We start from the raw sequence: 15478 nt of genomic DNA, 5'->3' as shown, positions 1-15478 counted from the left end.
AAAACACGGTACAGCAAACATTTTTCACGGTCCAGATATATAACTTATGCCAAAATACACACGTGAATATCACATTATTAACCGTTTGCAATATAAACAGAGCTGGACTTTATTTTAATAATTCAAATATACATATATATATGTACCTGTGAAATAATAATTATTAAAATTTATATAATACATATAGTATATATAAGAGATATCTTTTTCTTTTAGCAAACATTTGGTTTCACTTTGGTATCCTTTAAATACTAATAAAATGTGTACTTTTGTGCAAATTGACATCACATTGATGTTTGTTTTCTGCAATGTTCTATGTATTCTTCACTTAAGAAGGAGTACTCCGTTTTACCAATGTGTTTTTTTAATTTAATACACGTTGTGAATGAGTCGTATGCAAATTCATAAACAGTATATGGACAATTTACTGAAGACATCGTTGTTTCAATCAATTTTAGCATGGTGAGCAAGAATCGGAAGCAAATATGTGGTTTCCACGTTTGATTCTAGAAATATTAAATTAAACTTGTAATTTAAATATATTAAAATTATAGATTATAACTTACTTTGGGAAGATCTTTTACTTGGTTCAACTGTACTGGCATACGTATGAATCCATCGGCATCTTTCAATCCAACACAAATATCTGAACTGTTTGACAGATACAATTGAAGCCACCAGAGCAAGCTTTTTGGATGTTTCCAAATATTTATTAATCCAGAATTCCAAAGTAGTTTTGTATTGATGAACTTCAAGTTGTTAATGTTTTCCATATCTTCACTGTAAAATATTTAAATACATATACTATATTCCCAAATGTGTAACAAATAATTACGAATAATCAACTTACAAGACGTCGATCACATGATTTGAAACTATTCCCGCAATTTCTGCAGAGTAAAGTAGATCAAATTCTTTGATTGTGGAACGAAAAATACCACTGATAAAGTCATTAACATTTACAGGTACATTGGTATTAGGGTCCAGGTCAGGATCATCTAGAAATATTTATATTGATTTTGAATTGAACAAAAATGTATTATAAACTGCTTAATTATGGTTGATGTCCCTAGCTAACATTAGCCTAATTAGACCATTCGATTGTTTGCTATTTGAAACACTTTGTGCCAATTACCTAATTTCAGTAATCACTACTTATGTAAATTCGAAGCGTTGATTCGTACGTTAGTAGTCACTATAAAGGCATTGATCTTTTACGGCGAAATGTTGAAAAGAGAAATAATTACTAGCAAGGGGGTTTCCCCCGGTCTCATACACACAATTATGTAGATAATACTCGATCACTTATCAAAAGAAACAAATTTTATTACTGAGTTTGTCAACAGATTTTACTTACCAGAAAAGCAAGTTTGCACAAATTTATAATGATATGTGTCGTTTTTTGAAGTTCCATAATTCGATTTGCCGTCAGAGATGTAAAGAATACCACCACACCGTGTAGCAAAAAATTTACTGTTATTATATTTCGATGCTTTCAAACGATATGGGATGATCATGATTTTGCATAAACACCCACGATTGCTCAGAACTAATTTACGTTTTGATTTTTGCTGTGGCTGGGATCGATTTGATCCATCCGCTCGTTTTGCGTTTTCTGTGTCGTGCGATTGTAGAACATTTTCTTTTGATTCCAGTATAAATTTTTGGAGATCCTCCTGCATCTCCGAATGCTTTCCTTCTCTTCTGAATATATATTGCTCAAATCCCTTATTCAAATCTATTGGATAGGAGCATGGTTTCGGCAATTTGAAATATGGAAAACGTACATCACTGAAATTTCCATCATGAAAACCGTAACATTTTTGTAATTTCGGCTTACTGAAATAAAACGGTGGCGGAGTATGCTCATTGGTGAGTACACTTCCTTGTAATTTATAAATAACTTCATAATCATTGATATTTGCAGCAGTAGCCATTTTATATAGAAGTAAACAATAATTAATTGTTTAATATAATTAAGAGTCTTAACAAATGTCTTTATAACTATTTTATTCCGAATACTTGCACTACAAAACTAGAATCCGCGAACTCACTGCAGCAACTGAAATGAACAAGGCGAATTTCCAAATTAATACATATTTGCCATGGATGTACATATCATATTGATTCCAAGAAGAGTAAAAATAACGGATTCTTCATTCAAAGCCTTGGTAAGTGGTCGACGTGTGAGGAAGTGAGAACGAAAGTAAAGCGAACCAATAAGAACTTCGTTCACTTTTATAAACATAATTCATACAGTTATAAATTCGATGAGTTTTATTAAAAAATGTATATGCCTGTACATTTTTAACACGTACTCCTTGTCTTGTATGGAATAATTAATTAACCCTCTCATGCCCGAATTGAAATGGGCGGAGCTAAAATTTTTTTTCGGACAGTTATATATTAGTCTCAACTCAAATATGAAGTGATTACTTGAAGAAGACGTAAAATCCCCTGAATAGTACATATCTTTCTCTATACTATCCACATCGTTCGAGGACACCATGGGATCTTCGATCATCTCGGCTATTGTTTTCTAGTCTGCACACATCACGGAATCCTTAATAATGTCGTGGACTGTCGATTTACTTATTTTGTTGTAATCAGCGATTTTTCGGACATCCCCTTCAACGCGACTTTCACGTCTCCTGTACTCCTTCTCAAAGCTTGTCCGAAGTTTGAAATTCCTTTGCTCACGGGAGATTGTTTTGTGAGATTATTTTGTAAAGGTCATAAATAATTCTTATTTTTTTTTTCCACAAAACGGTATCTTCCCGTCACCATTTTATTCAAATTTGTTATAATATTACCTATTAAATACAGTTTCCAACCAACCAACTATAAGTGCGGCATGTCCAATGCATTTGTGGCGAAAGTTAACAAAACAAACTAAAAACATCTGGGAGGAAGTGATAACGGTCATTTGGTGAAAGTGGTGTATTGATCTACTATGCAAATATCGCTCTCTTAAGATTAACAGTAATATTTCTAATTCTGAAGGCAAGTGCGTTAAATCCTTGTCCATAACAGTATATACATTCATGTGAAATAATATTATTTATTGTTATTATTAAAACTTATATAGTACAAATATAAAACAGATATTCTTGTTTACTTCTGGTAAATATTTGATTTCACTTTGGCACCCTTTAAGTAATAATAAAATGAGTACTTTTGTGCAAATTGACATCACATTGATGTTTGTTTTCTGCAATGTTCTATGTATTCTTCACTTAAGAAGGAGTACTCCGTTTTACCAATGTGTTTTTTTAATTTAATACACGTTGTGAATGAGTCGTATGCAAATTCATAAACAGTATATGGACAGTTAACTGAAGACATTGTCGTTTCAATCAATTTTAGCATGGTGAGCAAGAATCGGATGCAAATATGTGGTTTCCACGTTTGATTCTAAAAATATAAAATTAAACTTGTAATTTAAATATATTAAAATTAGAGATTACAACTTACTCTGGGAAGATCTTTTACTTGGTTCAACTGTACTGGCATACGTATGAATCCATCGGCATCTTTCAATCCAACACAAATATCTGAACTGTTTGACAGATATGATTGAAGCCACCAGAGCAAGCTTTTTGGATGTTTCCAAATATTTATAAATCCAGAATTCCAAAGTAGTTTTGTATTGATGAACTTCAAGTTGTTAATGTTTCCCATATCTTCACTGTAAAACAATCAAATACGCAGTCAGCGTCAAAAGAAAGTGTATACAACTTTTTTCCTATATTTCTTGTGTTTTTATGTTTTTGTTAAGTGATACAATGTAAGAATTAATGTCTTTTAAAAGGATATTTAATAATGATCAAGTTTATAAAAAACAAAAATAAAATTATTACAACAACAAATGTTATGAACATAAAACTGAAAACACATAAAATTTCTGTCGTCAAAAGAAAGTGTACAAATGATCAGGGAGCGATGGAAATAAAAGTTAATACTTTCCATTCGCTTTAATTATGGATGATAAACGTCGAGGCATGGAATTGACAAGTTTTCCTGTTACTTCCGGTACAATTTTTTGTCATTCTGCCACAATAACATCCTGGTGCATGCCCTGCAGCGCCACATCATCACTGAGGTGCCACCATGATTCACTGTTGATATTACTTTCTGTTCAGCAAATGTTTGATTTCTAGTCTTTCAAATTTTCGCTGATTTTTGTCCCCCAAATACTTCCAAATTGCTTTCGTCAATAAAAATAATTTCTTCCAAAAGGAAATATCTTAGTACTGATGCTTTTTACCAAAATTTAAACGCTTCAATTGGTTGGTTTTGAATATCAATGGCTTTTTCCGCGGAACTCGACCATGTAGGCCACTCGAATGTAGTGCCCGATGAATTGTGCTAGCATTAACTGTCACATCTGAAGTTCCCGAGGACGATTTGCAGTAAGGACATGCACCAGGATGTTATTGTGAAATAATGACAAAATACTGTATCGGAAGAAACAGGAAAACTTGTCAATTCCATCAATCGACGATTACCATCCATAACTAAAGCCAATGGAAAGTATTTAACTTTAATTTCCATCACTCCCTGATCATTTGTACACTTTCTTTTGACGCTGACTGTATATTTATACTATATGCCCAAATGTATAAGAAATAATTATGAATAATGAGCTTACATATCGTCGATCACATGATTTGAAACTATTCCCGCAATTTCTGCAGAGTAAAGTAGATCAAATTCTTTGATTGTGGAACGAAAAATGCCATGAATAAATTTATTCTCATTTACAGGTACATTGGTATTAGGGTCCAGGTCAGGATCATCTAGAAATAAATATATTGATTTTGAATTGAACAAAAATTTATTATAAACTGCTCAATTATTGTTCATGTCCCTAGCTATCATTAGCCTAATTAGACCATTCGATTGTTTGCTATTTTAAACACTTTGTGCCAATTACCAATTAATTTCAGTAATCACTACTTATGTAAATTCGAAGCGTCGATTCGTACGTTAGTAGTCACTATAAAGGCATTGATCTTTTACGGCGAAATGTTGAAAAGAGAAATAATTACTAGCAAGGGGGTTTCCCCCGGTCTCATACACACAATTATGTAGATAATACTCGATCACTTATCAAAAGAAACAAATTTTATTACTGAGTTTGTCAACAGATTTTACTTACCAGAAAAGCAAGTTTGCATAAATTTATTATGATATGTGTCGTTTTTTGAAGTTCTAAAACTCAATTTGCAGTCAGAGATGTAAAGAGCACCACCATACCGTGTAGCAAAAAATTTACTGTTGTTATATTCCGATGCCTTCATACGATATGGGATGATCATGATGTTGCATAAACAACCACGATTGCTCAGAACTAATTTACGTGTTGATTTCTGCTGTGGCTGTGATCGATTTGATCCATCCGCTCGGCTAGTATTTTCTGTGTCGTGCGATTGTAGTACATTTTTTTTTGATTCCAGTATAAAATTTTGGAGATCATTAAGCATCTCCGAATGCTTTCCTTCTCTTCTGAATATATATTGCTCAAATCCCTTATTCAAATCTATTGGATAGGAGCGTGCTTGAGGGCATTTGAAATATGGAAAACGTACATCACTGGAAATATCCTCAACATCTTGATGAGCGTAGCATTTTTGTATTATCGGCTTACTCAAATAAAATGGTGGTGGAGTATGCTCATTGGTGAGTTCGCTTCCTTGTAATTTATAAATAACTTCATAATCATTGATATCTGCTGCAGTAGCCATTTTATATAGAAATAATCAATGGATAATATAAACAATAATCTTTACAAATTTGTTTTTGCTTTATTCCGAATATTTGCACAGTACTAAACATCCGCGAACTCGCTGCAACAACTGAAATGTACAAGGCGAATGTTGATTCACACAGAGGCTGAGAATGACTCATTAATTGTTGATAATGATTCAAAGCGTCGGTCACTTGCCGAGAGTGAGAGGAAGTGTGACTGCGTAAGTGAGCACGAAAGTAAAGCAACACAGTAAGAACTGAATAAGCTTAAGTGCCGGCTACTGGTATTGATCTCAACTTTTTTAACCACAGAGTACGAGCGAAGGCGACTTTTTTATATATTAAAAAAATATGAAATTTTTCTGTTACGGTATAATCAATTATTTTAGGTACATATTCACATGTTATTTATTTTAATTCAATATGTTTTAATTTTACAATTCATTTGTCATGACTCATGTTCGAGTGGGCAAGTAATTCAAATATTTGAGCAATATTTGATGGTAGCACAACGAATATACATAAGTATAGTTATATGGTAATGATTAAAATTATTTGAATGTTATCAGTGGGTTAAACAAAACGTTCAAAAGATACTTAATACCCCGCATAAGATCACGCATTCGAGCATTTAGTGGCGACTTGCGTTCCACGCTTACCGTCTTTAGCGTCTTATCGCCGCATTGTACACATTTAACAGCCAACAATTGTATGCGCGTATGTGAGCCACCCAAAATAAAATCTTCACGTTCGCGCATACCATTTGCCAAAGATGGTCGATAATTTTGTAGTGTACCATAGAACTGAAGACGATCACCCACCATCAAGGCACGAGTGAAATTACCAAATTTGTGACCAGCTTGTAGCACAATATCGATGCTTTTGCTTAGCAAACCCTGTGTTGGCATGCGCACACGTATCTCATATTCGTACGTATTCCACTGATGCAAGGAACATTTACTTTGTAATTCGCTATGCTTTAGCAAGATGTCTATATCTCTGCAGAATATTTCCTTCTCTTCTGGATCGCATTGAAGTTGCTCGCGTACGTATGAACCGTAAATGCAGCTAATCGGGCGACTCAACCACGTTGGCAAATATCTGTTCATATATTCAGCGCGTATATTGGACACACGACTTATATGAACTTGGGTTACGGTACCCATCCATATCACGTCCATACCTTCCAAGTGTGCACAACGCAATTGCGACCTGATCTTATTGCTTTGTTCGCTAGCTGCTTGACCACAAAGTGTATAGAAACGTTGCCAATTCAGGTGTCCGGATATTTGTGGCATTTCATCGCTTTCGCGTTTGTGTATAGCGTTCATTCTCTCTTCAACATTTTCCGTGTTGTCCATGGTATTCATTACAGACTCATCTTTATCGAGTGCTACAATATTGCTGAAGCGTGGCGAATCCTTAAAATTTGCGGTCATGTAGGGGAATGTAAGTATGCAGGCTGCTGTGATGCAGAGCACTACCTGTGGAAGACAGGAATTTATTAAATAAATAGTTACGACTAATTAAAAAATTAATGCTTATATTTATTTACCTGTATGATGGTTACGTATTTTTGTGTTGTACGCTTTAAGGCTAGAAAACATGATCCGAGCAGTACAAATATGGCCGCTACAAGTGTACTGCCCAAACGTACACCGGGATCGGTGAAACCCATCCAATCGATAATTACAAATACGGGTATCAACAACGAAACCAATCCAAATAAGGGTAGGAAGAGCAGAATACCAGCTAGACCTAGGGTGGCTCTGATCATACCGAACACTGTGGCACTTTGTGAAGCTGTAATACATAGTTGTAGCCAACTTAAAGTGACGCAATGCGGAATGAGATGTGTGTAGATGCCATGCCAATTATTGCGTGCAGCTAGATGTATCAGGAATCCTGGTATTAGCAAATACAATGCTGTTCGACAATTCAAACAAAATTCAATGCCATTGCCAATAACAAACGAGCAAAATGTGGGCACTTTCAGATCCAAAAATCGCCAGCCTGTTGTCACTACATCGTCCATTTCGTATGGATATTTTGCGAGCACATTTACGCCGAATGACACCAGCACAATCCAATCGGGAAATCTGCGCACTGACGAATACATGAACATCACAAGTGAGGCGAGACCAAAGATGCAGGAAACTATGGTTAATTCTGAATGGGCCAGCCAACCGTTTGCAATTAATGGTGATACCAACAAATTGCCAATGAAAGCGCAAAAGAAATACAGATAAGGCTTGAGATTATTTTTTAAAAACAGATTTTCCGAGATAGTGGCTTCAACGTTGTGATCACCGTAACTTAGGAATAGGCCAGACCAAATGCGAAAGTCGATGAAATCTTGTTTTGTCTTGAGCATTTTACATGTGGAGCATATCATGATGGCTAAACAAAGATAGTAAATTGCCACTGGTAAATAGACGGTAATATTTTCACTCGAGGCTAACCAGTATACAGCAAAAAGTAAAGCCATCCGCACGGTGGGTGATAAAACTGTTGGAAAAGAGGCTATAAAATTCACCAATCGGTGATATAGTAGAGTACAAAAGAGTATTGGATGAAATAATAACCGATGGAAACATGGCATGTGATCCAATGTAGCGGGGTGAGGTACAGATATAGTTAGGTCATCGTTAACAGCAGGCATACGACCTGCAGCATAATTGACTGCTGCTGATACTAAGTTTTCCTCCGTTATAATACGTACTGATGACGCAGATCTTTCACTTGAGTATGAAGTGACACGACGTCTATGTTGTCGTTGTCTGGAACGTGTGGGCAAATTGACATGACCATTGCCAATGCCAGCGGCATCTGTTAGAGGCTCATGTCTTCTATTGGCATATTCATCTTCGGTCTCCTCTTCTGACGTTGATGTTGAATAACCATGATGACGTCGCTTTTTTTGGAGATTATAAATTTCACGCATTTTACGCTCAAGTTGGCGTGGTGTGATGTGTTGTCCGCCATTGGCAAGACAAGAGAATAGTTCGCGCGCGGCTTTACGTGCGGCACGCTCACCTGCTGTCATGGAGAGACAACAACGTACCTCAGTTTCATTTTCGGTGGTAATGCCACAACCTTCCTCATAGCATTGACGCAGTAGTTTAGTTGCATCTTCGTGTCCTTGTTGTGCTGCGCGTAGTAACCAATGTATGGCTTGTTGGCTTGAAGTAGCTTCATTTTGTTCTTTACAAAAAGAGTTGAGTTAATTATTTAAAATAAATGTAAATTTTGTAAATTATACCGATTGTTTTATCCAGTAATTGTTTGGCTAAATCATATTGTACATCGGAACAACCTTCCGCAGCTATGTGATACTTCAGATTGTTTAACGAAGTGCGATCTATAAAAAATTTTAACAAGAGTTGAGATAATTGTAATGTTATAATTTTTGGCAGTACCTTCTAAATTCCATTTTCTTCGCGTAGTATTTCCGGAAGGCTGATTTTTAGCCCAGCTAGCCATTTCGAAAGAATTTTCTTATTTATATTTCATTTGACATTGTAATACAAAAATTTTGTTTGGAGATTCAACAGCTGTTTTAGGAAATTTCAAGTTAACTCCTCTTCTTCTTCGCAAAGGTTTACATTCACAATAGAACGCTAAAGTTGTGTGTGTGTGTGTATTTAAAAATAGTGCTTACATCGTTGCCAGTTGTTCGAAGTAGTTCTCTGTGGTCATAGCCTGAGTGTGCAGTGTTCAGTAAATATAACTTTTTGTTTAGCCTATGAAAAATGCATAGTTTTTTATTTTTAAGTGATACGTATTATGATAAATTGTTTATTCAAAATTATTTAAATATTGCAAATCATAGTTTATTTGCAGGATTTAGAAATTTTGACTGAGTTGGAAACTCTTTAATTTGACTTTACTGTCATGCACATTTAGATTTTTTGCAGGCGGGAAGTTTTCAGTGGTTTATAGAAGAAATAAATTTATTTCAATTTGATGCAGTGCTTATAAGAAATTACCTTAAAACATGGATAGATCTTTGCAACAGCTTTACACTTCAATGCCGCGAAACTCAATTGCGGGTCGGATGCGACCACAGGCAGCCAACAGTAGACCAGCATCACCATTGATAAAAAAGACCGGCATCAGTCAAGGGTATGTTTTGATTCACCAAATATCTTCAATTATTTCTAACTCCTATTTTATCCAATTAAAAGACGTTTCAGTTTATCGGCTCGTTCGAATCCGTCGATTATTGGCATTCGTTCTGAGTTCAATATGGTTGAGAGTTTTGGTTCTCAATTGCCCGTGCTGGTGAATGAAGCACTTACATTTAATGAAAAGAATCAAAATGTTTCAGTACGTTGCGCTCCTAATGGTTGGGCTTGGGTAAGAAATTAATACAAATCATTATTTATATGAACAATTAATGCTAATAAAGAAATCTTTACCAGATTGTACATGGTCGGCGTTTGCTTATTTGGCAGTATAAGGATACTAAACGCACTGGTGACAGCACATCGCCCCGCACACCAAAGGAATTGCTGCGTGCACAACAACGACGTGGAAATGCTATGGCACAATGTCGCGAATTAACTTTACCACACTGCGATATTGGTCACAAAGCCACTTTGGTTAGTGTTTTTATGGGCGAAGGACAACAAATGGCATCGTGTGTGGCAGTTTCACCTACGGGTGATGTACGTTACTGGCCCTCAATTGCACATGACGGCTCGTCTGTTGATGTGAATGGTATTTTGGATGGTCAAGAATTCGATCAAATGCTTAATATGCCACACCAACAAGGTTATTTGTTAGTAACAACCACATGCAGTTTAGTGTTATTACAATTACAATTGGTGAATGGTAGAAATGTGCTGCAACACAAAACCATACGTCAACCCGCTGGGTTCTTAGGTGGTATAGGCAAGAAATTCTCAATTATAATGGGTATGAACAGTGGCGGTGACAAGGAGAATGTAAGGCATTTCAAAGATAACTTGGTATGTATTTAATATTTATGATTTTTTTTGTATAGAAATTTGTAGGTATTGCTTGTGAAGGTGGCACGAGTGGAGAAGCGTTTGTCACTGTGCTGGCAGATCGTTGGTTTCAGCGCTGGCGCTTATCAAACGCTGGCACGGTGGAACAGATGTTGTATGAAGACAGCGAAATTATACGCAAAATACGCGATGAATTTCAACACAAATTCTGGAACGTGCGTGGTAAGTTATTTACTATATTTTTGTTTGAATTGTTCTTTAAAATATTTAATTTGTTTTTGTTTTTTTATTCCAGATAATCTCGACATAAATTTACATCTTCTGGATATGCATATTAATAACGGCAAAATTTATGTGCTTGGCGGTGCAGTGAATACTGCACATGCGCCTCAAATTCATTATGGTGTTGGTATGTGTTTTACGGATATTTAACTATTTTTTTGTCACGAAATTTTATTGAAACACATTTTCTTTCCAATAATTAGCGATAATTACATCGGAAGCTGAAGCAATGAAGCTGCAAAATTTCATACCACTCAAACTTGCGCAGTTTTATAATCTTGGCACGGAAAAGGAATGTCACAATTTACGTTTCATTGTGACAAGTACACATCTCTTCTTCTACACGGATAAGTATATTTACCCATTAAACTTATCCAATCCGGCTATAGCTGAAATGGAAGCTGAGAAGATCGAGTTTCATTTGCAAGATGATCGCATATTAAATGCTGCCATCTGTGGACAACTGCCATTATTCTTTAGCCGCACACATGGCTTAGTATGCGTAACGCCTGGCGATTTTGACACCATCGAATTTATGAATTCATCTTATAGCTTCGGACCGAACGCCAACACAGCAGCCGATCTGAACAATTTGTCATCGTTGGCCATCGATCAGAGTGCGCTGTATAATAGCAGCCAGATTAATGAGAGTAATTTATATATGTTCGATTTGGATCCCGATGCCATGTATAATGAGTTCAAGGACGAAGTGAGTCAGTTGAAAGCTGCATTTATCTATCGTCTGAAGCACAACAATAATATGAGCAATACAATATTGAATGAATTGCTGCGTAACATGTCCGAAAACCAAGCAGCAAGCACGGGAAGCGCTGACGCAAATCAATTGGACAGGTATGTTGCTGCATATGTGGCTAAATTATTGGTATTAATTCTTGATTGAATGCATTAATATTCCTAAATAAGGATAATTAGTCAATTTTGACTTACGTATTTTTTCAATAATTTCTTTCGCCCCCACAAATTAGAATCGTTATAACGATTGCTGAAGATTTGGCCGAGGATTTACCCGCAGCCGATCCACGCTGGGAGCAATTGTGGACGGAAGCTGGGCATAGCAACAAGCATGCGCTGGGCAGTTCGTCATCGTTGCAAATTCTCACACAACTTAAGGAGAAGAGTCTTGCGCTGCGACATTTTGTTGAATTTCTACACAACACTGGCATATGGGAGAAGGTAGGCATACATATATAGATATGCTTAAGTTTGTTTGTAACTAATTTGAAATGATTTCACTTCCAGCTTGATGCTGTGCCGAGTGGTGGTGGTAGTGTAGTGAAGCCGACCTCTTACATTTTGGCTGACATTAATGAGAAGCTCGTTGCTGCAATTGCATTGCGGGGCATACAAAGCAAGTAAGTATTTGTTCACTAACATACAATTAAACAGTAATAATACACTCAATTTTCCTCTTTACAGATACACGAAAATTATCGATGAGGCCATAAATCGTGTCGTTGCCACGTGGCAGGAAAATCCTTATGGCAACTTGACGGCGCAAGATATATTCTATGTGCGTATTTGCAAGTTTCAGGAGATTTTCCAAGCACTCTCCGATTTGCTTGATAGTCGCATTGAGTCACAACAGCAGAGCACTTCGTTGGCAATGCTTATAAGTGACATTAACAGCATTGTCTTGCACATTATTGGTGAGATTATGGGTAGTCGGGAGCACAATGCCACGCTATACACACTGCCGCAGGATAAGGCGAATGTGCACGAGTATTTGCCGTGGACCGCAATGTCGGGTAGTGTGGGCTTGCGTGACACTCTATCGCATCTCATTGACACCTCGGTGCGCTACGGCGCGCATTGCACCAATGAACCCGAGTTGAAGCAACGCTTGTATCGGCAAATATACGAGATAATCGATGCTATATTAGATGGACGCAAGAATTATCTTGAAAGTGTGCATGATTCGGAGAAGTATAATGTGTTGTTGCAACAATTCGAATCGCAACGCAGAGAATTAATATCCATTTTGAGTAAGTAACTGTACACATTTTTTTCTTAAATCATATTGTTATAACTGTACTGTTGTTATGCTTCCAGTCGATGACGAACAGTATGAATATGCCGCCAAATTAGCCGAGAAATATCTTGATTTCCAAAGTTTGGTAATCATTTGTGATGAGACGAAAAATCAAGATCGCCTCGATGGCTACATAAAAAAGTTCGAAGAATATGATTTCTCGCAATTCGCCATCAATTGGCATTTACGTCAGAATCGCCAGGGTGAAGTGTTCGAACGTTTTAAGGGCAATCAGGCGGCGCTGTCGCAATTTATGCGCGATCATCCAACCTTGGGCTGGATACAGTTGGTGTTCAATGGTGATTTTGAGCGCGCAGCGAAGATACTGCTGCAATTGGCACAAAACGAAACGGAATTCGTGCAGAGGAAGAAGGTAGGCGGCCAAATACAGTGGTATTTCATAAGTGTACTTATTTACAAATTATTTATTTTTTTATTTATTTTATTTTTTTTCTTATTTTCTTGTATCTAATTTTTTTATTTATTTTTTTAATCTTTTTATTTTTTTTTCATATATTTTTTTTACTTCTTTTTTCAAACTATTATTTTTATTTATTTTTTATTCATATTTTTTTTACTTCTTATTTTTTTAATTTATTATTTTTATTTATTTTATTTTTTTTTAATTTAATTTTATTTAATTTTATTTTTTTTTATATTTTTTTATTTGTTATTTTTTTTTAATTATTTTATTTTTTTTTTTAATTTAATTTTATTTTTTTATATTTTATTTTTTTAATTTTTTACCTTTTTTACTTTATTTTTACTTTTATTACTTTATTTTTTTTTATTATTTTTTTTTTTAATTATTATTTTTATTTTTTAAATTAATTTTTTTTTAATTTAATTTAATTTTTTTATTTAATTTATTTTTCTTTTAATTATTTAAAATGTTTTTAATTATTTTTTTTATTTTCTTTATTATTGTCCCACAGTCCATGCTATCGCTGGCAAAATTAGCCGCATTCGCCTCAGCAGACTCGGACTTGGCCATACAATTGGAGAGCATTAATGCCGAATTGAATATAATCGATTATCAGGAACAATTGAGTGAGCCGTTAATGCAGAATTACGGTTACGATGTGGAGAATCCGAAAGTACTCAAAGTGGAAGAAATGATAAATGTAATAATGCTAAAGTAAAAAAAAAAAATATTTTGTTTTTACACAACTCTCTTTATCTCTCTACAAATCGTCAGCTATTTATCTCTGAGGAAAACGAAACGGTAAATGAATTCGAATTCCGCAAAGCGCTGGAGCTACTCAACTATATAGACGAGCCGTATGATGTGCGTCACAAAATTTGGTCGGCGGCAATTTTGCGTGATAACTGGACCGCTTACGACACGAACAATGCTGTGGACTATCTGCAAAATTTACTTTTCTTCAAATTAGTTGAAGTTTGCCATTTAATGGGTGAGTTTACAATTGTCATTGCAAATGCTTAACGTTTTTACTTTCATTGCGCTCATTCGTAGATGGCGATTGCGAGACTTTTCTGCCACCGATGGAAGATTTTCTAAACAGTGCTGAACTTGGTGATTTAGTGCACAACACATCGTTTCAGTATCTCTTCAAATTGACTTATGAATATATATCCGATGCATTTAAAAAGCCAACTGAGACAAATATGGAGTTGTGAAAACAGTATGTTAGCGGTTTAGTGGTTATGAAATAACTTAAAGGTGTTTTTTTTTGTATTGATGAATAAATGTTTTTATAAGAGAATCTTACAAAAGGTCTACGAACTCAAAAAACATCGAAGGGATTGGGACATGTATTCAAATAGTATATTTTTGGTGCGATATGTATTCTAAAGGAAGGAAAATGAGCGGTTTCGACGTGATCGAATCAAAAGTTGGACCTTTTCTGGCAAGGAGTTTTAGAATTTGGCATGCGAAGTGTTGTTCATCGATTGGAGGTTGGATAAAAAAGACGAATAACATTTCGAATTCCGAATAAGGAAAAGCTGAGTTCGGGTGTAACCTAACATTTTAAATTACACAATTTATTTATTTATTCTAGATATCACACAATTCGTCCGAATATACGGGTCGAATAAAAAAATATTTTGTATATGGAAACGGGTAATTCTTAGCTCGATTTCAACTCTTTTGATGTTTGATATCTGGAGCCTTGCAAAGTTGTAGTCCGATTTCGACTATTTCTAGACGGGCGATGCTACACTAGAAATATATTACTTGAAAATTTGAAAATTGGTCGATTAGTTTCTAAGATATGGGTTTGAATCAAAACAGGCCGGCGCCACGCCCATCGTCGAATTTTATACCAATCTTAGACTTTAACTTTAAAATATCTGGTAAAAGATTAAATAATGGGCCAATAATCAAATGAATGAAATCGAATAGGGTTTTTGAGATAAAGAAAAGCAGTTGAAGCAACTACTGAATGCAGTACTAGCT

The 15478-nt window shown here is 35.4% G+C and overlaps 2 protein-coding genes and 1 long non-coding RNA gene across 5 annotated transcripts; 2 read left to right on the top strand and 1 right to left on the bottom strand.

Moving 5' to 3' along the window:
- Window positions 1–551: 551 nt before the first annotated feature.
- Window positions 552–6203, top strand: LOC128920009 (uncharacterized). Its single transcript, XR_008470126.1, has 3 exons — window positions 552–1872; window positions 2040–6001; window positions 6064–6203. It is a non-coding gene; the product is annotated as an uncharacterized LOC128920009 (long non-coding RNA).
- On the bottom strand, window positions 3042–9368 carry Wfs1_0 (wolframin). Of its 3 annotated transcripts, XM_054226102.1 has the most exons (8): window positions 9171–9368; window positions 9014–9112; window positions 7307–8955; window positions 5162–7235; window positions 4937–5108; window positions 4652–4799; window positions 3475–3688; window positions 3042–3414 (listed from the first exon to the last, which is right to left on the bottom strand). In XM_054226102.1, exons 1-4 carry the CDS (start codon window positions 9232–9234, stop codon window positions 6303–6305), a joined length of 2745 nt encoding a protein of 914 aa, XP_054082077.1. In that variant the 5' UTR covers window positions 9235–9368; the 3' UTR covers window positions 3042–3414; window positions 3475–3688; window positions 4652–4799; window positions 4937–5108; window positions 5162–6302. The 3 variants fall into 3 exon arrangements, with proteins under 3 accessions (XP_054082077.1, XP_054082076.1, XP_011189132.1); XM_054226101.1 differs by lacking the exon at window positions 4937–5108; XM_011190830.3 differs by lacking the exons at window positions 4652–4799; window positions 4937–5108.
- Window positions 9369–9623: 255 nt separating this feature from the next.
- On the top strand, window positions 9624–14783 carry LOC105216367 (nuclear pore complex protein Nup133). The gene is made up of 13 exons (XM_011190826.3): window positions 9624–9876; window positions 9939–10110; window positions 10176–10700; window positions 10760–10946; window positions 11020–11133; window positions 11210–11858; window positions 11993–12200; window positions 12267–12379; window positions 12444–13009; window positions 13077–13429; window positions 13992–14180; window positions 14255–14471; window positions 14534–14783. Exons 1-13 carry the CDS (start codon window positions 9749–9751, stop codon window positions 14695–14697), a joined length of 3585 nt encoding a protein of 1194 aa, XP_011189128.2. The 5' UTR covers window positions 9624–9748; the 3' UTR covers window positions 14698–14783.
- Window positions 14784–15478: the final 695 nt, after the last annotated feature.

The sequence above is a fragment of the Zeugodacus cucurbitae genome, chromosome 2 (genome assembly GCF_028554725.1).
Source record: "Zeugodacus cucurbitae isolate PBARC_wt_2022May chromosome 2, idZeuCucr1.2, whole genome shotgun sequence".
NCBI lineage: Eukaryota > Metazoa > Arthropoda > Insecta > Diptera > Tephritidae > Zeugodacus > Zeugodacus cucurbitae.
This window is presented reverse-complemented; position numbering and strand designations above follow the sequence as displayed.